Source organism: Schistocerca serialis, chromosome 9, assembly GCF_023864345.2.
Source record: "Schistocerca serialis cubense isolate TAMUIC-IGC-003099 chromosome 9, iqSchSeri2.2, whole genome shotgun sequence".
In the NCBI taxonomy this organism is placed as follows: Eukaryota; Metazoa; Arthropoda; class Insecta; order Orthoptera; family Acrididae; genus Schistocerca; species Schistocerca serialis.
In genome coordinates this window covers 248201310-248219552 of record NC_064646.1, presented here as the reverse complement: position 1 = coordinate 248219552, position 18243 = coordinate 248201310, and the positions used below count along the sequence as shown (strand labels likewise).

The window sequence follows — 18243 nt, the reverse complement described above, 5'->3', positions numbered from 1 at the left end:
ACAACCCCCATGGGCATGCCCTACACACCCTTCCAAGCATCTTCTCAATACCAAACCCACCACGTATTTTCTTATCCTCCTGGCCAACATCGTCACAATTTCATGTTCGAAGGCCTAATCTGTAAACAAATCCAGGGTACTGCCAATGGTAAATACATGGCATCATCCTCTGCCAACTCATTTACGGACGTTCTGCATGAATTCCTTCTATCTAGCTATCCGGTCACACCTAAACGCCTTTGTCTGGTTCAGATTCATTGATGCTCATAGCAAGTAAAGCCATTGTTCTTTCCTGCACAACCTCAAAATCTACTCCCAAGTCAACTCAATGACCCATCTTCTTAGATGTTGATCTCCATGTCTTAGATGGCTTTATTATTATGTCTATTCATATGAAGCACACCAACCACCAGCAATATCTCCACTTTCACCGCTGTCATACATCTCTTCCCAATAGCCTCACCACCTGCATTATAAAACAGATGTTCCTGTCCCATACACTTATCCACTCACTCCTGCCACAGTGTAGTCACAGGCATTTCATGCCCTATAAAGTGCAGTATCACATGTGACAGTAGCCATGTTATATATCTGCTGCTGTTCAGTTGCCATGCAACACTCTAAGTGTGCATGACAGCTAACCAACTCTCAGCTCACATGAATGGTTGCTACCAAATTATGGCCAACTGCAAACTTGATCATCCAGTTGATGAACATGCTGCATAGCACAATGCAAATGACTTTAACAGCTGTTTCGCTGTGTGTGGTATTTGGATATTCTCTTCCATTACAAGTTTCTCTGATCTATTCATGTAGGGTTTGTCTTTTCAGCATATTCTGCATTCTCACAGTATCCATGGCCTTAACTTCCACTATCCTGTTTCCACTACCTCACCTTACTTTTTTCCTTTTGTCTTCTCTTACAGTTAACGTTCTCCATAAAGACTGTGCCCTGCCTTCTCCTATCACTCCCCTCCCCCTCCCCAAATCCCTCCTCCCTTCCCACACTGTCCCCTTTTCTCTCCCCTCCTTGTCTTCCTCTCCATCTCCACCTTCCTCCCCCCCCCCCTCTTTCTATATATCTTACATGTTCTATCTCCTCAGAACTCCTTTCATATTATCATGCTTTCAATGAGTCATCTATCTTTCTCACTCCTGCCTTGCACTAAATGCTCCTTGCCTCATATGCCCTTTCTTGTCCCTCCTCACATCCATCAGCCCAGCAAACTACTCTCAATAATTTGTACTCTGTAATCTGCAGGAGTGGCAGTGTGAATATGGATGTGTGGTTGTGTGTTGGAATGTGTGTACTTTCTATTCGAAAAAGACCGAAAGCTCAAAAGCTAGTGAAGATAGTTTTCTGTTAGATGTGTCTAATCGCCACATATCAGTCTGCTAAATGTGATTGGTTTCGTTTCTCTTATTTTACATACTACACCTTAAGTTCCACAAGAGTGAACATTACAAGCCAGGGCAACAGGATCCAACAGGGTATATGTTAAGAAGTCCCCTTACGAAGGTGTGTGACAAGCACATGTTCATTCCACAGAGAATCTACAGCACAGATGAAACTGAAATAAAGGCTATAGCAAACTGACAGACCAACATCTTAGTTCTGCAGGGAAAACAATAAGTTGGTGGTCTGATATCTGCTGAGAGGAGCACACTGGTAGCAGTTGAGAGTTGTACGAGTGCAACAGGGATCTACATGCCTCCAATGTTAGTGTTTCTTCCTTTCATGAAAGCAAATTAAATAGAAACAGTGGTAAACAGGTTTATAAAGAACAGGTACCTGTCCTCTTGATCCAGATGTGTTCATTGACTGGATATTTCAACCTAACTTATTGACATGAGGATTCAGCCAGTGAAAGTTCATTAGGGAAGGATCCTGAAATTTCTAGAAGTATTTCTGGGTCTAAGCCCATATCACTGCTTCTGCCTTCAGTATCTCACCTAAATATATTAAAGGCATCCTCATGGCTACTAAAATAAGAGAGAAAAACTCACAACAAACAAAACAGAGAAAACTGCTCTTCTGGCATGTTAACGTTACAAAAAAGAGTTTGCTGCGTCATTGGTACAAAGATAAAATTAAGGCTTGGTGCTAACAAAATGACTGGAAATAAAAAGAGGAAATATTAGAAAAATCCCAGTCCTGTGGAAGTGATGGTGGTAATGACATAGTCTGCATTTTTTGCAATGAACTTTTCTTCAATGCTTAATCAGAAGAAAGTTTGGTGAAATTTTCAAAGAGCCATGATTGGATTCATGAAGAATGTTCTGAACTCATTGCTGAAGATGATGAAATTTTTTTATGTCTGTGGTTTTTGCAGACAGGGTAAGTAACAATATTTTCAAACAGTTTAATTACCTATAAATTAGTTTACTGTTATGTACTGATTACATTTACCAAACATTTATTAAATAAAACATATTGTGTGCTTAGCCTCTATTTACAAAGGCTTGCCAAAAAGTAATTCCAACAAATCTAATATGTGAACACTCTTAAAACTTTTTAAATAAAACAAATGTTATTAACATTCTACCTCTTTATTCTTCATGTCTACATTTTCAGTTCTCTACTGCTAGAGGGCTCCGAACTGTAGCATATAACGTGGCGGTATGTAACATAACTATGTTGCTGCATGAGAAATAGCTTGCTGTAATCGAGTTTCAAATTCAAAGAGTTCATCCGGAACACCCTCTCTTTCAGCATAACAGTGCCAGATCACATACAAGTGAAGTGACATCTGTAATGATCTGATGCCTTCAGTTCACTGTCATCAACCATTCTCCATACAGTCCCAGTTTGGCCCCATATGATTTACATCAGTTGAGAACTTCACTTTGATAGTGATGAAATTGTGCAAACAGAAGTGAGTTTGTGGTTCCATTAGGAAAGTCAAACATTCTATAGATGAATAAACTGGTCTCTCGATGGGAGAAGTATGTTCATCGTCAGGGTGACTATTTTGAAAAATAAATGTGTAGGCATGAAGAATAAAGATCGAGAACATCAATAGCGGTTTGTTTTATTTAGAAAGCTTTAAGAGTTTCTGTAGTGGACTGGGAGTGTCCACTTAGATGAAAATCTTGCTGCCGCTGGAAAAGACTAATACAGGTGTCCTGGTAGGACGGATGCATGGGTTCTAGGGCAGAACACACACAATGGAAGAAACACATAATAGTGAATAGGAAAATATGTTATTCAACTTTCATAACACTGGTTGCAGCAGTCACAGAATCTAGGTTTCACCTATATGTCCTATATTGACTGGAGTTCCATGAACACAAACTAAATAATGTTCTCTGAAATAAAGCCAGAAGAAAACTAATCTTCTGTCTTGATCTACTATATGAACTCTGAAACTAAAAGCATACAGTTAAATCTCCATGCAGGCTGTCTCTGTCCATACACAATAATTCTATTCACTGTTCTGTTTCTACTGAAGAATAACTACTGGCTGTCAACCACTGTTTCTATCTCACTTAACAATTTGAAGACATGATGAACATTTTGCAAGAACTCCCTAGCAATATCGGATTGACTTACAACTTGCATCTGATGACTTCTGCTCATGCACGTTTATTAAGTGCATCTGTCTTCCTGGTGGCGTTGCTGCTTCAGGGGTGTGATTCTCTCAGGTAGCACGATGGTTTGCTTGCAGTAATGTTCCTGCTGTGGACAGACATCCCTGGTACTTCTGGTACCAACTGTTGCAAACTCTTCTTGTGGGGTATCTCAGTACATCACAGTTCCCACAAAAAAAATTTGAAGGCATTACTTTTCCGCAAGGCCTCACATTTTATGAGTAGTAATAGCGAAGTGCTTGTTTTTACCTAATTGTCATGATAAAACAGATTAATTTAAAAATTTTCAAGTTAACTGATTTATTCCTTTTATTACCGAATGAGCAGAAATTCTGAAAGTAAGATATGAAGGAGATTTTTTACTGCAACAAAGTACAAAAATTTGGTAATAATAGGCAAACAAGTTCATGAATGAGTTAGAAGCAACAATTGATTAAGTATTCTGTGTTACCCAACTGTTTGCTACTTTCTGGTGCTTTTGTGTAACTAATAACTTCGAAGAAAATAGGATGTTATGCACTGTAATATAATAATAAACTGCTTCATGATATTTAAGTATAAAATATGTTTCTTGCCATCTTATCGAGCACTGTGGGCAAGGTTCCACAACTGTCGTATTGGTTGTCTATTGAATAAATGCACGAGAAGGACTTTTATTTTGCTTTAAAATGTCATGAACAGTTCTAGTCCCCAAGGAAAATTTTCCAGTGGCTGCATATCTTGTGCCCTGAAGGTACCCAGATAGCCTCAAATAAAATATGTACCCACAATATGATCAAGAAATATTTCACAACTGACTCCTATATCTTATTGTACCTTGATAGTAATAATAGTTTTATTCATTTGTGGACCAGTTTTACATAGATATTGGACATATGCTATTGTAGTTTAAGAAGAAGAAACATAATTCTTATATACAGAGTTTTACATACTTGCAGGTCTAGTTGCTGAATATACAACAGGTAGTCAACTTAGACTTTATAATATGTGCTATCCTGACATCTGCCTGTAGTACTTTAGGGAAACTACAGTAAACCTAAATCAGGATGATCAAATGTGAGTTAGAGCTTCCATCCTCCAAAATACAAGTTTTTATAGTGACAAAGGTTAGAGGAAAACAGATTGGATTTAGAAGTGAGGATGAGGCAACAATGGGTAGCACAGGAAAATGATGAGCCACAGGTAGCAAAAACATTTATTTAACATATCTTAAATGTGGTAGAAAGTATAGGGACCAACAGTTCAACAGATAACCAAGCATATTGAGAAAGTAACTTTCATAAAATTCAATCATATGAATGTATCATCAACTTCGCCTTCTGAAATTAAGAAAATTACACATTCTCTCAAAAACAAAAGCTCATCTGGTTTTGATGGTCTTCCCAATAGAGTACTAAAGACTTGTTCCCATATAATAATCCTGGTATTGTCTGAAATATGTAAGGCATCACTAACTCAAGGTGTTTTTCAAGAGAGACTGAAATATGCCACTATTTAAGACAGGTGATACGAGAGATGTTGGTAACTACCAACCTGTTTCATTGTTGACGTCATTTTCCAAAATTTTTGAGAAGGTTATGTATTCTAAGAGTAGTAGGTATCTCACATGAGAAACAATAACATCCTCAGAAAATCACAGTTTGGATTTCAGAAGAGTTGCCCTACTGAGAATGCCATTTACATGTTCATTCACTGAATCTTACAAGCATGAAATAATAAAATTGTGCTGTCTGGTATTTTCTACAACCGATTTAAGGTATATGACTCTGTGAATTACAATGTTCTCCAAGATAAACTGAAGTTTTATAGGACTTTTGGTTTAACCAAACAATGGATAATGTGATATCTAACCAAAAGAATGCAGAGAATTGTACTTAGTAATTCAGCTAATACAGTCTGGGGACGGTATTCTGACTGGGAAGTAATCACATATGGAGCTACCCAATACTCAATCTTAGGTCCACTATTGTTCCTCATATATATGAACAACCTTCAGCCTAATGTACAATAAGCAGAACTGGATCTCTTTGCAGATGGCACAGGTATTGTAATCAGCCCAAGCATATATACGGAAACAGAAGATATGCTAAATGATGTTCCTAAAAATACCTCTGACTGGTTTTCTGAAGATTGTCTCGCCCTCAATTTTAAAAAGACATAGTATATTCAATTCTGCACATCTAGGGATACTACACCAATTGTAAGTGTAACATAGGGTTAGGAAATTATAAATGGGGTGGCAACTTCAAAGTTCTTAGTGCCCATCTCGGTGAGAAAAAGCATTTTGTGGAGCATCTAAAACAATCTTGTTCAGCCACATTTGCACTTAGAATCATTCCAGGTCTTGGGGAGTGACAAATCGGTAACTTGAAATATTTTCATTCAGTAATGTCATATGGAATAATGTTCTGGGGTAACTCGTCTTTAAGAAAGAAAGTCGTCATTGCTCAAAAATTTTTTCTGTAAGAATAGTTTGTGGTGCTCACTCACAGTCATTTTGTAGAGATCCGTTTAAGGAGTTGGACATTCTGACTAATGCTTCCCAGTATATTTATCAGTATATTTATTTCCTCACGAAGTTTGTTGTAAATAATCCACTGCAATTCAAAAGGAACAATGATGTACATATTACCATACCTGAAGGAAAGATTATATGTGGTACATTCTTTTGCACAAAATGGGGGTGCGCAATGCTGCAACTTAAGATTTTTGATAACTTACACAATGATATAAAATGTGTAATAGACAGCAGAATACATTCAAAAATAAAATTAAAAAGTTTCTCCTTGATAGCTCATTCAGGTCTGTAAAACTATTTTTGTTATCATAATGTGCTAAAGGTGGTGGATAGGAATTACTAACTCATATCTGCATATTAAAAACAAAAATACAATAAAAATCTTATGAATGTTAAGCATGTAGCGAATTCTGCAAATTAATTTGCAGTTTGAGTGTATAATGATTCGTTCCACATCATTATAATTTATCAGAAAAATGATCCAGGCAACATGAAACTATATAAGTAACTAACAATGAAGAAGAGGTAAAAAAATAAAGATTGCGACAAAACAAACACTAAAACATAAATCAGAAATTAAAGTGAGTATACAGGAATGTTGTAACAATGATGACACTAATTGAGTGGGTGAGTGAAAACGGGCTAACAACTACAATGGGTTGCTATTTGAGGACAGATTGATTGGGCCTATAGGTACAACACATGTCGCAGAGCAAGCTCCATTCTACAAAGTTCTGAGATATTTGTCATTTGAGGAAGACCTCATGTCATCTTTGTGGAGTAGAAGGTAGTATGATCATGGTTGCTGTGTTACAGACCACACTGTGTGACAGGGTGTTACATACATGTTACCATAACAGCTACTAATCATGTCCATTCAGCAATGCTGCCAGCTAAGAAGTTGTCAGGTCAGTGAAAAAAAAATTAATCAGTTAGTGATATGTGGGATTATGAAAAAGAGCAAGATGAGAGAGAATATTATCCGTCATGATAAATAGGCTGGTATCGGGAAACTGACCAGGACAGGCAATTCCAACCACACATGTAATGTTCGGAAGACCCAGATCAGCTTTTTGGTGAAGCAGGTTGTAAGATCATGGTTCACTGCTACATACCATGCTGAGTGTGGTAGATATTACCAATAATTGTGAAACTGGTGCAGAGACCTAACCCATGATGGCACACCAGTACCTGTATGACTTGGATCATCTTACTGCTGGTTCCTCCTTTGACACACACACACACACACACACACACACACACACACACACACACACACACTCAGACACACACACACATGCACACAGGCATATGATGCCATAAATCTCTTATTTTAGTGTTTTTTTTCTAGTCAACTTTCTGTAGCCTATGTATGTAGATACTTATTTCATAAACGAGTAGATGTGGATCACATGTTCCCATGGAACAAAGGAAAATATATACATATAAATAAACAGGTACACAAATAAAATGCATCATGCTCAGATGAATACTGCCAAAAAAACACTCCTTATTTGGGTTTTACACCGCCTCCCCCCCCCCCCCCCCCCGCCCCCCCCCCCCCCCATCTTCTTACTCAATGGCTCTTACCTATATGAGTGTTAAATCTGAAAGCTTTTTATATCAGGATGATCAGACTCAGCCAGAGCACATGGCAGTCAAAATGCAGGAAGCAAAGTGTTTTGTTGCCTCATCACAGCAATACAGTAGTTTTATACAAGTTTCACATATTCCAACTTCTCAGAGACACTGAAGTGGCTTTTATTACAGATGGCAGAATTTTAACAAGAAAGTTTACAAGAAATGCATAAGCAAGTGTTAGATAGAGAAGAAATAAACTGACCTTGTAAAAACTAATTCTTCTCAATACAATTGGTACTGGTATCTTATTTCTATCCTATTCTACTCCTGAAACAACATTATATACTAAATAACCCTCTAAGAATTTCATTCAGTGTATCATATTAGTTTCAAAACTTATCTGGCAATGAGGTTCATTATTATCTGAGGCTCTGAACAAGAGAGTAATGGCAACTATTTCTGAATTTGTAAATATGCTAATTTAACAATTTAATAACTGGCATTCCAACTGACAACAAAAATCCAACATATGCGAAGAGAAAGAATGGATCAGATTTTTCATGACAGGAGCTTTTAACACTACTAGTTCCTGAGTTGTGTCCTACCGGAAAACTCAATACATAAACATTTGCTTTTGGAATGTATTTTTTATTGCATACAAGAAACGTAATATGCAGAGAAATGAAAGAGTTCTCCTTATGAGAGTTTTTAACAAATAATATTAAACATATCAACTTGGATACCATTCATGCAAACAATAATATTATAAAACAAAGAAGAATCAAATAAGCAATGTGACACAAGATCCTATTAAGTAAATCTCCTTTTTACGATACTAATGAGTGGTTTTTGCACTGACCTGGAATTAGTGGCATGTCTTCACTCTGCTTCATGAAAGGCTTCCAATTGTGTGGTTTGTAAACAAGTCTGGAGGAATGTTCTTCAGTAGAACTACTGATTGTGTCAGAATCATGTTTATCGGTGTTAACTTCTGCTGTAGTTGCATCAGAGTCACAGAATGTTTCCACTGAGGGCATCTGTCTGAGAAGTGGCAACTAGTAGTCTTATACCATAATAACATGCTACTAAACAGTTACATCAAAGAAAACAAAATCCAGTAAAATGCTGTGTTTCCCTGTGATTATTTTGTGATGTAAATAGTGTGGCAGTGGTATAAGTTAGGAACTAGCAGTAAGTCTCTGTAGGAAATTTGAGACTATACTACAAGGTAAGTTAATATAATACTGAAAAATTATTTACACTAAGTAAAGTAATAAAGGTTTGTTGACATGCATGGTGTCGGCCTTGGCGTAAAAGTAAGTAAATACACACAGAGGGAAGATTAAAGTACCGGTTATAAACAAGTTGCCTGCTACTTACAGATTTTATCAGTAAAAATGACATGATAAAACAAATTACCGGTAATCACTCAAGGTATCTGGGCTCGGTTACAGATTTCTGAATATTGGCACTGAAAAAAAAAAAAAAAAAAAAAAAACGTGCTTGAAATTTAGGAAAAGACTCGGCAGAAAAAGCCGCACACGCGCGGAACATTTCCGCAAACCGGAAACTATTTTCAAGACACTTCTTTATAGTCGATGCCCAGCCTGCGCTATATGCGTTAAAAAGAAGCAGAATTACTGGGTAGACAGGCAACAAAATTTTAGTTCTGAAGGAAAAAAGTTCGCACAGCATAAAATTTTAACATAAACACTACGCTGTGGGCCTTTGCACTAAAATATGTAGTACGAGAATGGTTTTGTGAAATAATAACTATTGTCAAGACAGACGCAGAGCACGGTGTAACAATGTTATGTATAAAGCGCTCATCCAGAAATTCGTGTACGTACCTCAGCGGTTTCCGCGGTTAACTGTGCACCTGACGGACGCTCAAGGTTTTGCGAGTGAGAACCGGCTTGTCTGCTGATTTGGAAGCGATCCAAATTTGTGCGGTCTGTTGTGCGTAAACGACGACGTTACCCAAAGGGTTGCGCCAAGCGTTAAACAACAATCACTACACCACACACACGACTTCGTCGTTGCCCACAACCACACAGCCTGATACTTAACCGCTATTGGATGCGCGCAGATGACAAAAAATATCGCGAACTGGGCAAACTAGCTTATAAATTTACAAATTTGCAAATCTTTTATTTCATCTGTGAGCATAGTTACATGAAATCGGTGTCGTTAAAGTTAACACACTAGTAACAAGAGTACTAATAATATAAACTTGGTCGTGTGTCATTAACTATACGAAAATAATCCAGGATAGATACACAACGTATTTAAATAAATGTTAAAAACAACAAAAAGTTTCCTAACAGCACAAGACATATTTAAATAAATGTCAATAACAACAAAATGTTTCCTGACAATTATAAGGTAAATGAACAACATATTTATGTGAATGACAAAGAAACTGAATAATCAAACAGATAATTAGCAATAAGTATATGAAACACTAATAAAATAATTACCCAGTGTGACATATTTGAAGTATGTAGTTAATTTAGTGTTCAGTTCGCATAAGAAAAGTGGGTCATTTGACACACATTCATCGCATAAGAAAAGTGGGTCATTTGACACACATTCATGGAACTCTTTAGCAGAGTAAATTACTTTTCATCCATCTCGGAAGACTAGTTTTAAGTTTATTTACTGGCACTGTGTAGGCATTTTCAGGTCAAGCCTAGCGTATGGCACATTGTTTGTCCAGTTCTTGTGTTGTGGTCATGAACTGTTCTCCTTAGGTCAAAAAGACAAGGTAGTTGTAAATATACAGGCTAGGCACTTTCTTAAAATAATCTCGATATGATTCACATGGACCGAGTCCTGAAATGCACATAACAGCTTTCTTTTGCCCTTTAAGCACTAACTTTGAGCCTACAGAATTGCCCCACAATAGTATCCCATAACTCAGGTGGAACTACAAATACAAATGTTTTATTCCACCATTGAGCATATTTACATGTAATTGGTGTTATCAGTGTTTACATAATAATATAAACTTTGACATGACAAATGTTATTAACTACAGTATAATAATCCAGGATGGATGCAATACATATTTGGGCAAATGTAAATAACAACAAGAAGTTTCCTAAAAGACCAATTACAAGATAAATGAACTACACAGTTCAGTGAATAAGAAATAAATAATCAAACAGATAATTAACAATAAGTACATGAAACAGTAATAAAATAGTTGCACAGTATGGCATATGTATAGTTTGCAGTTAATTTATAGTTCATTCTCATAAGGAAAGTGGGTCATTTGTCACATACTCAAGGAACTCTTGAGCAGAGTAAATTACTTTACTTTTGATCCACTTTGAAAGACTGGTTTTAAATTTATTTACTGGCACTGTGTAGGCATTTTCAGGTAATTTGTTGAAGTAGATGGGACCAAGATGTTTGTAGCTGTTATGTGTCTTTGCAAGCCTAGCATACGGCATATTACTTCTATGACCACTTCTTATGTTATGGTCATGAACTGTTCTCCTTAAGTCAAATTTACTCAGATTCTCTTTAACAAAGACTTTAATGAAAAATACACATATAATAGAAGTTCTTTACTGACACTGGTCCTTACCTTGTACAGCAGGTAGATGACACGTGCTAGTCTGCCACATAATTTCACTGTGGTAGTGTCCCAGATGATCTATGTGAAATCCTAATAGTTTGACTGTATTGTTACCATGACTGGGAGCATTTAGACTGAATAGAATGTCTTCAGATTTGCTATCATTCTTCCACAGTACATTTGCCTAAAACGAATTAGTACAACTCTCCATTGCCACTGCCATGCTGTATTACACATTTTCAAGGCTGGTACCACATGTGATGAGTGTTGTGTCATCGGCATGTAACACTGCATCACATGGTACAACTATGGATAAATCAGTTATGTAAATAATGAAAAAGAAAGGTCCAGGAACAGATCCTTGAGGCACACCCTTTACAACTGGAAGAGATTCTGACGTTTTATTATTTACCTTAACTAACTGCGTCCAGGTAAGCCTGCATTAGGCATAGAACATTCTGTCTCACTCAGTGCTGTTGCAGTTTCTTTTATGAGAATATTGTGGAAGACCATATCAAAAGCTCTCCTGAGGTACAACAGTGTTGCATAGATAAAAGTTTTAGTTTCAAAACAATGGTATGTTTTTGCTACCATGCTCTAAGCTGCTTTGACTGTAGATAGGCTGGATCTGAAACCAAACTGTGAGGAGGTGTATACATCATTATGTTCAAAATATTGACCCATCTATTTATGCATGCAGTATTCTATTATGCATAATGATTTCCGAAAAGGCGAGACAAATGATACTCTTCACATACGACTGCTACGTTTAAAAATATTTAAGAACAGTCCAGAATTCAGATATCACATAGCTTTTGAGTATACATCAAATGTTCATTTACTCGCTAATTACATAAATTAGCGAAATATCAGTAAACCCCTGACAGCTACAAACGTCTGATAACTTTACAAATGAGTTACTGTGTCAAATATTTGATGTTAAAGGTTTAAAGTCTTTATGGCTCAAGACTCAAACGCTAGTTTTTCCTGCCTTTCAATGTTTATGACGTCATATCTCCTGAAGTATCGGTATGTGTTGTACAAAGATGTAATTTTGTAGGTACCTCCAGTGGTATATGAAAATACTGCCGGCAAAACGTGATGCGAATGGTGTTAGTAGTATAGAGTAATAAATTAGAAAGTCATGACAGATGATAAAGTCTTGCTGCATGAACAGCGAAAATGTCGTAAGTTATAAACTTTTTCTTTTTACTATGGAAGATGTTAGCGAGAAAAAATTTCAAAAAGACTTGAAATTATGAGTAAAGTTTGTTGGAAGTCTCTAAGTCCTTTTATGTTCAAGCACAGAATGAACAGAGTGTGGGTAATTTGCGGGCCGTGATTAACGCTGCCTGGAGGCATACACAGTTTCTGCCTTCAGTGCTTTACCTAATGAGTTAAACCTTTAACGTAAGATTATACATCTTAATGAGTATCTTATGGCAGCATTTTAAAATTTTAAATTCGGTCAATGTATGAAATATTGAAAAATCAATTTTTGTTGCCCTGGAAGCCATTAGATACCCAAACTGCAACTGGGATCGTGTGACATTCCATTAATACTTGTTCCATAGATCATGAATATGACATTTTGTGAAGATGTGGAACGCGGCTGTGCACCGACTTAGTAACCGCTCTCACCGTCTTCAATTATTAGTCTTTAGCTTGTCCCGCCTCACGTCAGTATTGTTCACACTATCTCTTTAACTCTCTGAGCCCCCCAACAGTTTGAAAAAAATATACCTTTAAAAATTTTCACATAGTTAACCTTCATTATCATAGCAAGCAAAGAATATCTCGAACAGAAGGACCTCCTCCATGACAACCAGCATGGATTCTGAAAACATGGATCATGGAAATCCAACTCGCACTTTTCTCACATGGCATACTGAAATCTTTGGATCAAGGCAGTCAGGTAAATGCAGTACTTCTTGAGCTCTGAAAAGCATTTGACTCAGTATCACACATACGCTTATTGTCGAAAGTACGATCATTTGCGGTATCAAGCGAAATTTGTGACTGGTTTGAGTTTGTTTTTGGTAAGGAGGACGCAGCGTGTTATCTTGGATGGAGAATCATTTTCAGATGTAGAGGGAACTTCGGGTGCCCCCCAGGAAAGTGTGTTGGGACCCTTGCTAATCATATCGTATATTAAAGACATTGCCGACAATATTAATAGTAATAGCAGACTTTTTGCAGCTGATGCAGTTATCTGTAATGAAGTACTATCTGAAAGAAGCAGGATAAATATTCAGTCAGAACTTGATAAGATTTCAAAGTTGTGCAAAGATTAGTAACTTTCTTTAAATATTATGAAATGCAAAATTGTGCACTTCATCATGCATAAAACAGCTAAGACTGTGGATGATTAAGTCCTCAGATCAATGTATTATGGACTTGTCTTCCCACATTTGTCTTATTCAGTTTATATATGGGGAAGTGCACAAGCTGGCTACTTAAAAAGAATATTCACAATTCAGAAAAGGGCAGTGAGACTCATTGCAAAAATACCGCCAGGGCAGACCTGTAGGATAGCTTTTGTACACTATAATATTATGACAGTACATTCACTGTACATATACCAAAGCATAATGGCGGTAAGGTCAAGCGATAAAGGCCTCCTAAATAAAGATGTACACAAACACGGTACAAGAGGAAATGAAAATTACTACATGATAAACAGAAATCTAAAACTGTCTATGACTGCCCCTGAAGAAGCAGGCAAAAGGTTTTTTTAATGACCTCCCCGAAATCATTAAAAAAGAAACAGACCTAAAATGCTTTAAAATCATTTGAAACTACATCTCACAGAGAAATGTTTATACAGTTTGAGTGAATACTAAGATGGTGTTTAGATATGTTATATCATTACTGCAATTTACCTTTAAAAATTATCATCTCTGTATGTTGTTTGGATTTGTGTGTATATATAATGTGAAACATGTAATACCTTTGTATGCTTTTAGACTATTTCTGCTTAATTATTTGTTTCATTTATATAATGAAATCAAGTTTGATGTTAATAGCCCATTGTATGACACACCCAATACTCTCAGCTGGATTTTCAGCTGGAGTCCAAGGGCAAAGAATAAATAAATAAATAAGGTATTAGCCTATGATTATAACAGCAGTGGGTCACAGGTGAAATTGGTTAACTCCGTCAATTACTTGGGAGTAACACTATGTAGGGCTGTAAAGTGGAATGATCACGTAGACTCAGTCGTGGACAAGGCAGGTGGCACACTTCAGTTTATTGGTAAAATACTGGCGAAATGCCACCAGTCTACAAAGCAGGTTGCTTACAAATCAATTGTCTGCCCCATTGTAGAATATTTCCCAATTCTGTGGGACCTGACCCAACGCGACCAACAAGGAGAGAAGGGCAGCACAAATGGTCACAAATTTGTTTGACCTGTGGGAGAGTGTCACAGGGATGCTGAAGAAACTGGACTAGCACACTCATGGAGATAGACGTAAACTATCCCGAGAAAGCCTCCTTACAAAGTTTGTAGAACTGCTTTAAATGATGACTCATGGAATGTACTACACATCATCTATGTATTGCTAACAAAGGGATCGTAAGGACAAGATTAGATTAATTACAGTGCACTACAGGCATTTAAAGATTCTTCCCGCGATCGATACGTCACTGGAACAGAAAGAAACCCTAATAACTGTACAGTGGGACGTACCCTCTGCTAAGCACTTCGTAGTGTTTTGTGGAATATAGATGTAGATGTAAAATACGAGAAGAAATTGGCAAAAGTAAACAATCAACTGTTTGAGGGCGGTGGTAACATTTTGGAAATTTGGAAATTTGTGGTAAGGTCTTATGGGACCAAACTGCTGAGGTCATCGGTCCCTAAGCCTACACACTACTTAATCTAACTTAAACTGACTTACTCTATGGACAGCACACACACCCATGCCCGAGGGAGGACTCGGACCTCCGAAGGTGGGAGCCGCACGGACCGTGACAAGGCGGCCTATACCGCGCGGCTGCCCCGCGCGGCGTAGCACTTTAGAATTTAATGTAAAATTTTTCACAAAATGAATCTTTAGGCCTATTATCACAGTAAGCAACCAATATGAGATGACAATCGCAAAGGTAAACAATCAATTGTTTTAAGGATGTGGTTTCATTTTGGAGCCAACAGTTTTTAAAAAAAATGGTTCAAATGGCTCTGAGCACTATGGGACTCATCTGCTGTGGTCATAAGTCCCCTAGAACTTAGAACTACTTAAACCTAACTAACCTAAGGACATCACACACATCCATGCCCGAGGCAGGATTCGAACCTGCGACCGTAGCGGTCGCGCGGTCCAGACTGAAGCGCCTTTAACCGCGCGGCCACTCCGGCCGGCCCAACAGTTTTCAACCACCTGTCACTTCATGTGACATATTTGAAAGCAAATTCGCATTTTTTCCTAGACAAAATCCCACATCTCAAAACTTCCACGGACTCCTAACTTCTAAAACTAATTATAGTACGTAGTAGCACGCAAAAGTGGGCCTAAAATTTAATAAGTTTTGTATTAGAATTAAATGTTGTCTCAGTCGTTTCATTTCAGTAATACTCACACTTACGTTACAGTAACTTAGGTGTACTTGGTTCACTGTCGATGGTCTCCTTAGTACGGCCGCTATAAAAAGAGCCACATGTTGTCAGAAGCTCCTACACTCATGTAGCGCAGTCTAAGCGCTGACGTTGCTTTGAGAGCTATAAGTAGAGTTACCATCCGTCCTGACATATCGTGAGCGTCACCGTTATGGACCTTCTTGTTCGCCCGGGTTCCCGGGTTCGATTCCCGGCGGGGTCAGGGATTTTCTCTGCCCCGAGATGACTGGGTGTTGTGTGCTGTCCTTAGGTTAGTTAGGTTTAAGTAGTTCTAAGTTCTAGGGGACTGATGACCATAGATGTTAAGTCCCATAGTGCTCAGAGCCTTCTTGTTCCGACATCCCAGCAAGACTTAATTTTGTACTGATTTTTCCAAATACTGTAACGAGCTTGGCTCGAGCACTGTAGTAACGCCATCTGTTAGCGCAACATGTAAATGCAGCCTCAGTTAGTTTTGTTTATGTCAACATCCCGTATCGACGACGCAAGCACCTTATAGATATATCGTCATAATTCGAAAAGAAAAAAGGCTTTGAGCGCTATGGGACTTAACATCTGAGGTCATCTGGCCCCTAGAACTTAGAACTACGTAAACGTTACTAAACTAAGAACACCACACACACCCATGCCCGAGGCAGGATTAGAACCTGCGTCCGCAGCGGTCGCGCGGTTCCAGACTGAAGCGCATAGAACCGCTCGGGCACACCGGCTGGCTCGAGAAAATACCAGAGTTCTCCAGTAGTATAGGGCTAGGGCCGTTTAAGCAATTTCCAATTGAATAGTTATCTGATAAGATAATTCTCTCTAAAGGTAATACGAAAAAGGGTGATGACTGAAAACACTATACCTAACCAAAAACGGCGTGAAGATTTCAGGCTTGCTTTCAGGGAGATACGTATCCGAAGAGCTTTTTAGGAAACTAAGCGTGACTCTGAAGAATGTAAGTCTAAACGTTCCGTGGAGGAAATGTGGATTTACTTTCTTGAGGAAACCGAAAATCCCGAAAGCAAATGCCAACTCTAAAATTACACGAATAATTGTTTTCCATTCCAGCACACGACGCCAGTGTGGATAGAAGGTTTTGGCTGATGTCGGCCCAGTGGACTGATGAAAGAAATCGACTGCTGCCAGGGACTGTGGATCAGTCTTACAGTGCCAGTTTAACTACAAGCTGACTTGCAAGGAGTTTTGTAAGTACGTAAAAGGGAAAAAAGACTCGATGAAAAAGATGGAACCATCTGAAAAATACGGTGTATCAACTACTTCCGCCGCAACAAGTTCCATGTAATTGTTGTGCATCCTCATATTTTGCGTGGCGCAATGATTATTCCTCCAAATTTGGGCGCGCAGCCGCATAAATTTCGCTTCCGCCCCTGATGTTTCGGCTGTGTACCGTCCAGCCACCTTCAGAGAGAGCCGAGGCTGAATGCTATACAGTTGAAATATCAGAAGCAAAAGTGAAATTTTTGGGGATGAACGCCCGAAATTTTATGGAACATCCATGTAATTGTGTTCTAAATAAAAAGTAGTTATATAAAATAAATTTTTTACTTAATTTCTACACCTCCCCATTTCAGAGCGTCCCGACGATGTCTTAGCTAGATATGGTAACCCTAGCTGCAAGTGACTACTGAAATGGTCTACATTCGTAGAAGTACCTCAGCATAACACTGACAGTCTCACTCTTGAAATAGAAGCGGTTGTTTCACGAGGAAGTCAGCTGTACTTTCAAAAAAAAAGTACCAGAATGGTGGTTTCAGGCAGAAACCACTTCAGAGTAAAACATACAAAAGACACTAATTTTTAACATAGGCACCACGTCTCTGGAAACATTGGCATGAACTTTCTACCAATCAGTCACTTCCTCAACGGTAGAAATCCACTCCTCGTCGACGGAGCCATTCGAGAACTGCTGTGTGGGCGTCCTCATCGTTGAAAAATTTGTTTCCCCTCATATTCTTTCAGTGTGCGTAAAAGATGGAAATCGCATGGTACAAGGTCTGGATTTCTCAATGAGTATCATCTACTTCTGTGACCAGCCGCTGTGGCCGAGCGGTTCTAGGCGCTTCAGTCCGGAACCGCGCTGCTGCTACGGTCGCAGGTTCGAATCCTGCCGCGGGCATGGGTGTCTGTGATGTCCTTAGGTTAGTTAGGTTTAAGTAGTTCTAAGTTCTAGGGGACTGATGATCTCAGATGTTAAGTCCCATAGTGCTTAGAGCCATTTGAACCCTTTTCTTTTTAACCATCTATTTCTGTGCTTCCTTGGTCAAATCATTGGCACCATTTAACTACGGTTGGACGTGATATTCCATTTGGCCCATATACTGGCAGAATTTCACAGTGGATCT

General features: G+C 38.3%; 1 protein-coding gene across 2 annotated transcripts in view; it reads right to left on the bottom strand.

Moving 5' to 3' along the window:
* LOC126418537 (proton-coupled folate transporter-like) overlaps positions 1 to 9695 on the bottom strand; it is a 158755-nt gene extending 149060 nt beyond the window's left edge. Inside the window, exons 1-2 of one of the 2 annotated variants that reach the window (XM_050085349.1) lie at positions 9541 to 9695; positions 8550 to 8727 (exon numbers count right to left, since the gene is read on the bottom strand). In XM_050085349.1, coding sequence (XP_049941306.1) covers positions 8550 to 8727 — 178 coding nt within the window. In that variant the 5' untranslated portion in view covers positions 9541 to 9695. Of the gene's footprint in view, positions 1 to 8549; positions 8732 to 9540 lie in introns of both variants that reach the window. The other variant, XM_050085350.1, reaches the window with a different exon arrangement.
* Between the last annotated feature and the right edge of the window lie 8548 nt (positions 9696 to 18243).